The 12907-nt window shown below is 41.1% G+C and overlaps 1 protein-coding gene across 1 annotated transcript; it reads left to right on the top strand.

Annotated features, from left to right (window-relative positions):
- On the top strand, positions 1–12907 carry LOC121633089 (synaptopodin 2-like protein). The gene is made up of 5 exons (XM_041974965.1): positions 1–102; positions 3860–4011; positions 4176–4478; positions 4607–4995; positions 9460–12907. Exons 1-5 carry the CDS (start codon positions 1–3, stop codon positions 12090–12092), a joined length of 3579 nt encoding a protein of 1192 aa, XP_041830899.1. The 3' UTR covers positions 12093–12907.

A 12907-nucleotide genomic window follows, 5' to 3' on the forward strand; every position in this document is an offset into this window, starting at 1 on the left:
ATGGTTGCAGATGAGATTGTGGTCTCACTCTCTGGAGGAGCCCCATGGGGTTTCAGACTACAGGGAGGAGCAGAGCAGCAAAAACCTCTACAGGTGGCAAAGGTACAGTAGAGTAGGCACAAGTTTGTGTGTATAACTGGAGCACTGGTATGTTATGGACAAGACTTAATATAAATTTTAAATGCAGTTTGAGGCCTTGATGGTCACTCTTGTGGTTTGAATGGTTGTAATTGTAAGAGTTTTGGTACTAAATTGGTGCCACAAGGAATTTAAATTTTGGTGCTTGCAAAGATTGCTCTGATTTTAAAATAGATAAATAATAGAAAACAAGGATTCCTGTTTATGCAGTCATGTAGCTTTTGCTATATTTTTGTGACAACATTGTGCAATCAGTAATTCCATCTCAGCTTTTGGTTTGCGTTCAACTAAGATGATACTGATCTGTTAAAACACTTAATTTTTTTTCTTTTCTTAAAAAAAAAGCATATAATCAGAAGAGATCTTCACATTAATCTTTGGCATCAACTGTATGTATGTATGCATAAAAATCAGACCATAATGTAAATATTTTTTGTCTGAAAAGAAGTGTTTAATTAAAATTTTTAATATAATCATAATTAAAAATAATTATTTTAAGATTTTTTTCTTTTTTAAATGTGAAAACATTTAACTTAGATGAAGCCTTTTGGTCCTTAATTATCTTAATTAGTCTTTCTAATATGTCACTATTATCAAAATGATATGGTAGAAAATAAACCTTGACTGTATCCCTTGTCATAAGACAATACTTGTCACTTTAGTCTATGTGAGCCTGTGGGACTTTTTGATCTATTTGCAGATAATTTTGCATATTTTTAGCAACATATTTGATTTTATTAGTTTGTTTTGCAAGCTGAGTTTTTTTGCAGTATTTGCTCAGACGTATTCCTCATCCCTTTTTTACACAGCAATACAATACTGCAGTACTAGTTTAGTCACACTCATTTGGCCATGGCCCAGCTCAGTTTAACCATCACCTGTTGTAATTGAGGTTCTGGGTCAGGGAGCAGTGTGAACACATATTTGGGTTTGATCTTGACTCAAGTTTCTTCACTGCATTCTGGTATCAAGCTTTAGCACAACTTATAAAAAGGTCCAGGATATGTTTTTGACATAAAGAGCATTTTTTCTTCATTACATTGAGGCTGTTTTTGTATATCTGTCCTTCATTAGCATAATATGTGAATTTTGGAAACAGAACACAGTTGTTTGTTATATCTGTCATCATCAGCTTTAGATGTATAGACATTCACATTTGCTCACAGTCCAAGATGTTCTTGCTAATAGAAAAAGCTATTCCTGACAGCAGGAGCGTGACCTCGCTCACTCCAATGGTGAAAGCTTGTCGGTCACTCAGAAGCTGTCAGATTCTTTAAAATGGATGCAGCGTGGCTCTGGCACCAGAGACCCATCTTTATCTAGGATTTTCAAGCAGATAAGGTCACCTCAGACTGGGAGTTTGATCAGTGTGTGTGCATCTTCTTCTTATTGTGTGTAACATATCACTTGGGTGTTGGCTTGTGTGCGGTTGGGCATACCTCAGATAAGCCCAGCTTGGACTGGAGGATCAAAATAGCTCATTTAAGAGGGGTTGGAAGCTGAGCATGGAAAAAGGCCGACCTCTTGTTCACACACTAAGATACAGACGTACACACACATGTGCAGATGCACATTCACATTTTCATTTCTCATTAAGCTTTTAAAACCAGTATTGTGTGTGTTTTTGTTTGTGTGTGATTCCCATCACAGCAGAGCCTGTCTCTTTCTGTCTGTCGAGGAATGCCGTTGATTTTCCTGCACGGCTTTATTTTGGGAATGTGGGGGCAACATATGGTGAATAACAGACATGCCCACTGCTCCCGACTGGTGATGCAGCTGTTCAAACCCCCTCTTTTACGATGCTCGCTTGTGCTGTGTGTACATTTGCCCCTCAGTGGGAAAGTATGAGATAGACAGCTTGTCCTTGCCCCCTTGGTGTGACAGTACAGTGGGATAACTGGGTCAAGAGATACCCTTTTGATAAATCTAATGCTTCAAGTAGACGCTTGGGTACACTCAACATTTTTACCTTCAACAGTGAGGAAGTGTTTGTATCAGTGTGTATGGGAGGGAACAGATGGGACAACCTTATCTTCTAATTTTAGAGACGTGTATTCTCATGGACAAGAATGCTCACCTTTCATTTTAAACCCACTATCCCCCACCCCGACATACTCCCTAAAGGGGGCCTATGACATCATCTGTTAGCGACCTCCAGCAGCTGCATGATGCAGGGACGGTGATGGCTGCCACTAACTCAAACTGTCTCACTTACTGACAATATTTGGCACTATTTCAGTAACTCAAAGAACTTTTGGCTAACTGCCAAATCAGTCAAAAAAGAAAAGAAAAAAATATTTATTATAATTTTTTTTTTTTTAACATATTGTAGATAACAGTGTTTTTTTTTCCCACACACTATTTAAAATCTGTGAGCTAGACCTTTTTAAACAGCCTGGACTGAGTTGGTAAAAAAGTATTCTTGCGTGTACCTCACACACTAATGAATATTTAAACAAATCTGTATATAAGGAGATGGTGAAAGTAGCAGTTTAATGACAGCCTTGAAGCTGAAATCCTGGTTATTTTCAACTTTTTGTAACATAAATAAATAAAAAAAAAAAAATTAAAAATTTTTTTAGAAAGCAACAGTAAAATGAAAAGTTTAGTAAAGCATATTTACTCATTTATGAATAACAACATACGGCAGCAGTGAATTAGTGTGAATCTTTAACAAAATACGCAGATTTCTGCCTCCAACATACTGTTATTTTTTAATGCATACCCATCTCAGTTTTCAATTTTCAGATTTATGGCAATTAGTTAAAATCAAATGTTAAATCAAATGCAAAACTATTATTATTATTTGACCATTATTACTCTTTGTACATCCAATTTATTTCTCAATAAATTTCCAGGGAAACAGGAAATGAGGCCACTGATTTCCTGAAACATGTACATACATAAAGAGAAGAAAAAGTATATAATGTAGAAAAAGAATTTGTACAATTCTAAAGAGTTTTTAAGTTAATATTTGGTGTGACTACTTTTATTCTTCTGCATAGTCTGAACCCTCTTAAACAAGCTTTCATACAACTTCTTGAAATAGTTTTTAGGAATAGCTCTCCAGGCTTCTCGAAGGACATTTCAAAGCTCTGCTTTAGATGACGGCTGCCTGCCTTTTGTTCTGTTTTCAGTCAAGATGATCCCACACTGCTGTTGTTTCATTTGGCATATACTCAGTGTTTTCGCCCTGTTTCTCCCCCTTAAGACTGTCTTCTTGACAGATGCTCTTTCATGGAGACCATTTCTGATGATAAGTGAACAGTGGCTGGGTCATCGGAAGGGTGCAACGTCAACATGTCAGATTTCCAATGGATTTTTTTCCCCATCTAGTATTTCTAGTATTGATCTAGTATTTCCCAAATAGTGCATTTGCTGTGTTTTTACAACGGCAATAAGTCATTTGAATAAAAAGATGCAGTTGTACTCTTTTATAATTAATAATACGTTTTCAATTAAAGTATTATTAATATTAATTTAAAATGCTGGGTTTTGTTTGTTTATGAAGAACAAAAAAGTTCAGAAACAAGACTTGGATTTAAAAAACAAAATAATAGCTCACAGTAAGTTTATATAAGCTGGCATGTCCATTTGGGACATATCGAGTCCATTAATGACAAGTTTAAAAAGGTGCTAGAAACCTTTTTTTGGGTTAATTTATCTTCTTTTTGAACTAGCAAAAAATATTAATGTGTTATTTGTCCTTTCTTCTCCTTAGGTACGCAGGCGCAGCAAAGCATGCCGAGCTGGACTCAAGGAGCAAGACGAGCTGGTTGCCATCGGTGACCACATGTGTGCAGAACTCAGTCATGCTCAGGCCATGAGCCTCATAGATACAGAGAACGCTACACTGAATCTGAGAATTAAAAGGTCAGAACATAGTCTTACACACACGCGTGCACTCACACACACACGCACGCACGCACACACGCACGCACACACGCACACACACACTCAGAGCTATAACACACCACATCATACAAGCTGCTGCATGTTCTGCATTTTTACAGCTTGTCCGTTTTGTTTGTTTCCAGGGTCCCCTCAGGGTTCCACTGCTCAAATTACTCAAATCGCTCTGTTTCACCTCGATCCTCCATGAGGGTCTTGTCTCCTCCTGCAACTCCCTCAAACTACCACAGTGACTCCCTCCTCTCACCCACTGAGTTACCCAGGGGCGTTACTTCCCCCCCAGACAGTGAGGCTTACTATGGAGAAACAGACAGCGATGCAGACACACATTCTCACACACACCAGCGACGCCAACGACGCACACCTCCTCATGCACGCTCACCTGCACGCTATGACAACCAAGAAGAGGAGACCTCAGAGATGAGTGGGTAAGAGATGGAGGCTTAGAGTCGCCTAAAAATCCCAATGCAGTATGGACGCACATCCATGTTCTTCATGTTTTCTCAATATACATTAAAATAAATAACAATTATTTGTGTTATGTCATTATATTTAGTTATGAGAGTGCAACAGATGCAGGAGTTACCCTGCAGGGGCAATGGGATGCTCAGTGTCTTGCTGGTGTCCCTCGCAGAGAGCTCATTTACCTGCCCCTCCATACAGAATGGACCACTCCTGCACACACGCCACACACCCTGACCCCTCATACACTCACCCCAACCCCTGATCAGAGGAACGTGGATGCAGAGGGAGAAGGGGATAGCGGTTTTCAGGAGGCAGGAGGCTGCACTGCGCTGGCCTGCCCACCTTTAGTGTCCCCAGAACGGGCTAAAGAAGTTCTGAGGCTGAGCTCTGGTAGTCACCTGGTCCCCATGGTGGGACTTCAGCAGGCCCCAGTAAGCGATGAACTTTCCACCACCTACATGGATAAAGCTCGACAAGCCAGTGAGTATCTTCTATTTTTCAGTTTTTAAAAAAAATATTCATCAAGTCTAAACAATGCTGTTTGTGATTTGCAATTGGAATGCAAAAATCAGACCAGCTAAAATCTAGTCAGAGAAAGTGCAACGAGTCAGTTCCTATGGAAGTCAAAGCTCCTATGAAAGAAAATTACATGATGGAAAGATGGTACAGAGAACACAGTGTTCAAAGAAAGTAATGACCAACCCCACTGGTCATTTGTTCATGCAGGCAATAACAACCTATAATTATTTTTTTATGAAGAAATGAACCCAAGTTGTTGTGAGAACCACATACTGCATGTGAAATGTCAAAATGTAACAAGTGATGTTAGCTAAATGCAACCAGGAAGTAAAATGAGTCAGTGTGATATGATGATGCGTCACCAAGGCAACCAGCTGAACGCTAACTAAGAAGTTTTGTTTTCTAACCCTAACCAAGTAATGTTATTGCCTAAACTCAACCAGGAAGTGATAACTCTTTGTTTACTCTGACATGGAAACGCTTGAATGAGCCATATTTTCCCGGGCTGCCACTAGGGGCAGCAGAAGAATTTCATTTATGGAATGTTTTTGAGGGCATGACCAATTGAACAACTTGGTCAGTTTCACTGGGAGACTTACTGGCAAAGTTTTTAACCAAGTCATTATACAACTTGTGCTCACTGAAGAGTTGCAGTGAATTCTGCTGAGGAAATTTCTAGCTCCAGTCCATTTTCTGCAAAATGACTTACATGTTGTCATGTTGCAGTCTGTAGGAGTAGCTCTGGTTGGATTTCCCTGTTCTCATGAAAAGAATATAATCTACTTAGACCAATGCATGTCAACTAACTTCAAACTTAATACTGAATTTCCTTTCTTTTCCTGGAATACATCCACCCAGGCTGATTTAGATCAGATGTATAGGTAAAACAAAAAACGCAAACACACAGAGATTTCTTCCTTTATTAGTTAGAGTAAAAAACATTCCATTATTGTCACCAAAGGCATCAGCTGTGGCCTGCATGGCTTTAATTCTTTTGCTAGATCACCCCCTAGTGGTCTTTTCTTGTACCTGGCGTATCCATTTACATTTACAAGCTGACAGTGATGTGGTGAGATATACCAGATACCAGTAGAGGTATTCCACCTCCCCCTCTACCTCTCCTGGGTCTCCTGAAACAGCAGTGTGTCTCTTCTGTCAGTATTCTGAGCATTTGCCTCAGTGGGTGTATTTATAGGTATTAAAGCCTCTGATCGACAGGCTGAGCTCAACACTGATTTACAGACCAGCTGATTACGTCACGAATGAATGTTTATCAGTGTGTGTTTAGGAAAGCTGCGGTATGGGTCCATTTGTCTTTTCAAAGTGGCATATGTATTTAAAAAGATCCATGATTATGATGACAAAATGAGTAGTCATTTTGCTTATAATTGACAGAAACTAAGAAAAAAATCTTTAAAAGTGAATAAACATTTGTCAGCTACAATATAAGATGTGTGAAAATGTATTCGTTGGTTTTCAAGACAAGTTATTTTAAGCTGCCCCCCTATTGTTCTGAGAAGTTATGATTATTGGATATTTAACAGGTACATAATAGGTTTGAAAAACAAAAATAAATACGTGTAAGGGGCGGTATAGATGAATACAAAGTATGAAAGAAGGAAAATATGCAGAAAGTAGGAAGAAAGGATATTGCTTGGATTTTAAAATAAATACATAAATAAATCTAAGAGGTCTACCAATATTCAACTTCACTGTTATACAAACAGTACATTAATGGGATGGTATCAATCTTCAGATCCAGACATTTCTAATACAGCAAATTATCGTTTTTTTCTCATAAAATCCTAAAAAATTTCTGCAAATTCAGTTTTAAAAACTTTGTCTGGTTGAACAATCATTTGAACAAGGATGGTAGCTGACTGAACGGAATAGATATGAGCTGACTGCGTTCTTTATTCAGCTAAGTGAATATTTCAGGAATGAATGGTACAAGAGCCAAAGACCTGAATGACTTTATTGTAGGATGAAGGCTTTACTGTAGTTCGAATGATGGCTATGGTGTCCAAGGACCTGCCCTTTCTCCCGTTACAAACACACACACACAGACTTTAGCTTTTCATATGGGATTAATGGCTCTGTCGTTATATATTTGTGTGTCTGTGTGTGCGTGGTGTTACTCAGGTGTGAAGTGTCAGCAACAGAGAGCAGCACATCAGCGAAGAGTTATGGATGCACTTTCCTCTGTAACCTATCATTGGCTTTATGAACTCAAACACACACAGAAGAACACGCACATGTGCACAAACACTCAATGACACTGCTGTCTAAATATCCTGTGGTGAGGGGTCTTCCCCTCTTTGTATGTATGTGGGCAGAGACAGGACAGGTGTTTGATGTCTGTCAGACTGACAGACAGGAATAGAGGGTTGACATCATGTGTTGGTTTCAGTTGCTGAATACAGACAAAGGTCTTTACATGGGCTGTGGCTTGAGAGAGGAGCAGAGAGACAGACACTGCACGGGTCCCCACTCAGAGCCGAGTTGGACTCTGTTAGGGTGTGTGTGGGAGGGTCTGAGGGAGGTTAAGGGCACACACACGCACACACTCACAGCTGTGAGATGAGGGACCTCACATCTCCTTCTTGTTCAGACAAAGCTGGACACACAGACCCACACACTGTGTATGCAGGTAAGACACACTGCACTCTTACATAACTCGGTTGATGCGTGGATTTAAGGCAAAATCAGATCTCAGATTAAAGGGATTGACCTTATTTTGAAGGATTAACTTGCTTTTAATACATGGGTGCTCCACAGAAAGTTTACTATGGTTTGCTTTGTTATATAAGACTTGAATTTTAATATAGAAATGAGAAGAATTTGAAGCAATTTTAACTGCGATGGTTTCATTATTATGTGCCGCAAAGTAAAATTAAAGAAGTTTATACTGTAGTTTTACTAACATGATGAAGCCGTATTTTCAACAATACAACTACAATACTCAGTGCACAAATAAAACAAACAACTTTTTATACTCTGGTCTCAAAATGGCCCAATGACTTGTGATGGCATCCATAATTTCCCAATTAAACATAACCTATGACTTTTCTTAAAGCCCTACCACCAGGATGATGGTTTAGTTAATAGCACAACACTTCTGCTAGATTGTTAAAATTAGTTGTATCTGTGTATCCCTCAGGATGATTCACTTTGGCAGCATTTGTGATCCAATATTTTAGTTTATGATCAAAAAGTAAACTAACAAAATTACTATCGGCATATAAATTAATTCTGGGCAGAGCTCCCCGCAAAATTACAACCATAGAGCTGCAAACATGGCCATGGATCATGTTTTGTTTATAGTATTATCTAAACTTTGAGGGGAAAAAAAGTTTGATATTCGGGTTGTTTGTCATATTTGATTTACTATCTTTGTTTTTATTGTATTTGACTTTATGAAAATGCATAAAATATTAATGTGTTTTTTTTGCAGAGGCTGCATTAGTCTATAGTTACGTCATGAGTATATTTTTGTGAGGTGAGCCAAGATACTAAAGACTCAAATAGACTTGGATTAGGCAAGGGCACAGACACATATGCACATGCCAGTGCACTTACACTATTCTTATTCAATCCTTCAAGAGGATATTATGTTTACTTGATTTTATTTTCAAGATAGAGGATTTTGTAGCTTTGGGCTTTGAAATGTTTTACCACAAGAGGGCAGAGTATTTCAAAACATTGTGTAGGTCAGTGCTTTCATTCTTATTCAGTATTCAAGGTGTTTGCGATTTGTGCAGGCTGCTTACAATAAAACACAGACATGGCGGTAAACATATTAAAGCTGTGAGAAACATTATAACTACATGATGTGCATTCACAATGTAAACTATGCTAGCTTTTTACTTACCAGATCAGAAGTAACATTGCAAGTTTTGCTTCAGATTCCAGTCCTTTACTGCCCAAAATCTTTCTCCAACAAAGAAAAACAACACTATTATTTAGCTCAATTCTGTTTTGGTGTCTTTAATTTATTATTTTTTTTAAATATTGTATCTATGCTGCTGAATGTGATCTTTTGTGGAAGTGAATGTGGCAAAGGTAATGTTTGCTTGCTAAGAGCTTCCACCACAGTCTATGAAGGAGAGACACAGTGATCTAACCTTCCCGGAAAAGGTGACTCAACTCTGGAGAGCAGCAGGAATTCTTTGTTCTAAATCCACATCACACTCTTCTGTCTGTCACTGGTAATGTTCACTGCTGCTTCTCACTGTGATAATACTGTATAAATCAGCCACTATCTGCAGTCGGAGAGCTGTCATGCTGTAATGCTTCCATTATTTGTTGCCTGTTCCTTGTTATTTTTTATTAAACAGAATTCCTGTTGCAGCTTCTTTGTTGTTCTTCTGCCCATTTCAACTAATTTATTTTAGTCTTTCTCTCTTTTGTCTATCTGTCTTTCAGAGTTGCAGCGTGGAGAGAGTGTGGTGGAGAAACAGGTGAAGGAAGCTCGCACCAAATGCCGCTCTATTGCATCTTTGCTGACTGATGCTCCCAACCCCAACTCAAAAGGGGTTCTTATGTTCAAGAAGCGCCGGCAAAGAGCCAAGAAGTACACGCTGACCTGCTTCGGCAAAGCTGAAGGAAATCAAGGTGGGGAGACAGAGGGAGAGACAGAGGAGGAAGGAGGAAGTTCCATCCTTAGTGGATCAGAAGTTGATGAAGAGGGATTCTCAACCTCTTTTGACCCTACGTGGGACTCTGGTTATCTTGACCTGCTGGATAGGAGAAGCTCCGCTTGCCCATCAACCACACCAACAACTCCAACAACACCGACAACTAATCACAGAACAGACCTGGACATCTCAGCATATCAAACTTCACAACAAGTGACTTCTGACTATCAAAGCCCAGGGTTGGAGGTCTCAGAGTTGGAGAGCTCAGTCAATCACAGCTCAAAGCTGGAGAGTAGCATCACAAAGCAGCCAATCATTAACCACTCTGCACACATGTCTCCTCCAGCAGTGGCGTTGGCCAATGGAGGGCCAGTAACTGTCAGTCGAGCCAGTGTTGTTCTGAGCCCACCCTCACAAACCCCCCTTCGAAGTCAAAATGGGCACCATGGCAACCCTAATTCAACATCTAACCCCGAGTTTAGTCCAAACAACAGCACAGACTCACACAGTAACACCAGCTTCAATCCTAACCCCAGTGTACTTAATCGAACTGCTCGTCCCTTCACCCCTGGCTCAACCCCTTCTCGTGCATCTGTAACCTCTGTAATGTTTCGCCCTCCCCAACCCAAGCCCACAGCCATAACTATGGCAACCAAACCTGCGGCAGCAGTATCCATGGTGACCATCCAGCCTACTCATCATCAAGCAGGGGCAGATGCAAGAAGAGCGGTGTCTAGCACCTCTTTGTATATCCCTCCAAGAAATAACAACAGTAACTCTCCTCCATCAGCTCTTTCACCTCCCTCCTCTGTGTCTTCTATCCCTTTCTCTCAGCCTCCTACAAATCTACAAATTCCCGCTTCTCCTTCAACCCCACTCTCACAGTCTGCAGTTCAAGGTTCTCTGGCATCATCTGCTAAACCCTTCTCACCTCTACCTTCACTGCCATACCTCTCCACTCTTTCTCCTACACCTCCACATCCCTCGACCTGCATTTCAGCTTCTCCCATTTCCACTCCATGTCCCCCTCCTGATTTAACTCAGGTTCCCTTCCCTACTCCTACTCCCATCCACCCCTCTACATTTCCATCTATCCACCCTTACAACGTGACAGGCGGAGCAACTCCTGCTTCCCCTCCCCAGGCTCCAGCCACTGACTCAGTGGTGACACGTGAGCAACGCATCTCTGTTCCAGCTGCTCGCACTGGTATCCTGAGCGATGCTCGTCGTCGTACCAACAAAAAGCCGTTGTTCAGTGCACTCAAGAGCAAAGATGTTTCTCCAAACCCTGACTTACTATCGATAATTCAGAATATGGATGACCATTTTGGGAGAACCCCAGGTGCAGAGACTGGAGCTGCACCCAGTGGGGAGGCTGGGCATGAATCAGGCCCGGAAGAGGACTGGTTAAGGCTTGGGGCAGAGGCCTGTAACTTTATGCAGGCTCAGCGAGGACCCAGGCCACCCCCTGTGGCTCCCAAACCACAGACCCCAAAGGTGCCACAACTTGAGGGAAAGGGTGGTCAGCTGTTTGCTCGCAGACAGAACAGGATGGACTGGTATGTTGTAGAGCGATCTCCATCTGTTGCTGCAGTTCCTTACTCTCCTGCTCAGATAAGGGAGCCCTCACCTACTCCTTCACTTCCATCCACCTGGAAATACTCATCCAACATCCGTGCTCCACCTCCCATCAATTATAACCCTCTTGTTTCTCCCTCCTGCCCTCCAAAGGCCCAGAAGAAACCTGAGGTGACAAAGTCTGGGACAGCTGGATCCAAAGGGCAGAGAACAAGCATCAAGGCTGTGGATATTATGAGCCACCAGCCATACCAGCTCAGCTCTTCCCTGTTTAGTTATGGAGGGGGTGTTCCCCAGGAAACCTCCAGCCATCAGCAACAGAGAGGAATGACGAGTGGTCCTCAGAAGACTGCACGAGTGTATGAGGTAAAGCGCTTCTCCACACCCCCTCCGACAGCCACAGGGCCCGCCCTCAAGGTTATTGTACCTCGATCAGCAACAACACTCGGAGAACCACTAAGGTGCTCTAATGCCATGTCTCCTCCACCCACTGCTGGTTCCACCCCCTACCAACAGCATCAGTCTCCACCCCAGGCTTACCAACCTCAGTGGGCCACCTCTCCTCTGTCTCCCCCAATGCCTCCTGCCCCAACAGCTCCACTCCCTCAGCTCCCCAACTTCTCCTCTGCTCCTGCTCCAAATCCAGTTCAGCTTCCTACTTTTTCCCACCTTCAGCCCTCAGTCCCTCCACAGGCCAGCAAGCAGTTTAAAAGTGCCCCAGATATAAGTCCCATAGGCCCCACTGGTGCTTCTCAACCCACCAGGGTCCCCAGGCCAAGGTTCAGCACTTCCAATCTTGGTCTTCAACCTTGTGTGTGGCGCCCTGGATCCACTACGCACTGAAAAGATCCTCATCTGGACTTGACAAACCAAGACTCTGTGGGAACACGGAGCAGCATTTTTTTAAAAAAAAACACATTAATATATTCTTGGCTTTTTAACATTATTATTCCAGGTTGCAGCGAGAGATTTCATCAGCCACATGTTTTATCACAAAATATGTTTGGATTGGCCTCACATGTAGCACATTTGAATATTTAATCTCATTTACTCTTTTATCCAATTCATTTGGTTAAACAATGAATAAAACAGAGCATTGTTTGAAGATATGAATTCAGAGTGAAAACCTGAGAAATGTGTAAGAAACAAAAATCAGCTAGACTGACAGAACGGAAAGAGCTGGTTGGGAAAACTGAAAAAAGTTCTGTAAATATTGCCCTGAATGATGAAGTTTAAACACAAAAAGAGGAATTTTGGAAGTGTTATGATAAGAGTGCAGTGAATGAGATGGGAAAGAGGATGGGGAAAAAGAACAGGTTGGAAGAAGTAAAAAAAAAAAATGTCTGACACGAGTGAAAGGTGAAGATTTGACCTTTAACTTTATTATCTGTAACAATCTATCTGTTGCTATCTGGCAATGGCATATTTTAAAAGTTGTTTTATGAACAATAATGGGATGTTATAGATATTCTTAGGATTTGTGTTTGATGACTGAATTATAAGCATGTGCCTTGTTTTCTGAGTTTTTTCTGAGGGAAAAGCTTTTTTGGACTTGATTTCTCATCTGTTGATAGGAAACAAGACAAGAATAACACGTCTGTTTAGCTGTGATTCTTTTCTGCAGCGACATGCGGCTGAATAAAAATAGACATGACTCA

This window comes from Melanotaenia boesemani, chromosome 21 (assembly GCF_017639745.1).
Source record: "Melanotaenia boesemani isolate fMelBoe1 chromosome 21, fMelBoe1.pri, whole genome shotgun sequence".
In the NCBI taxonomy this organism is placed as follows: Eukaryota; Metazoa; Chordata; class Actinopteri; order Atheriniformes; family Melanotaeniidae; genus Melanotaenia; species Melanotaenia boesemani.

What these genes read in the sequence shown, in the direction of transcription:
- LOC121633089 (XM_041974965.1), top strand. Translation starts at nt 1, where the DNA reads ATGGTTGCAGATGAGATTGTGGTCTCACTCTCTGGAGGAGCCCCATGG. An exon ending in AACCTCTACAGGTGGCAAAG is followed by an intron (nt 103 to 3,859) that starts GTACAGTAGAGT and finishes TCTTCTCCTTAG; the next exon opens with GTACGCAGGCGCAGCAAAGC. An exon ending in GAGACCTCAGAGATGAGTGG is followed by an intron (nt 4,479 to 4,606) that starts GTAAGAGATGGA and finishes CATTATATTTAG; the next exon opens with TTATGAGAGTGCAACAGATG.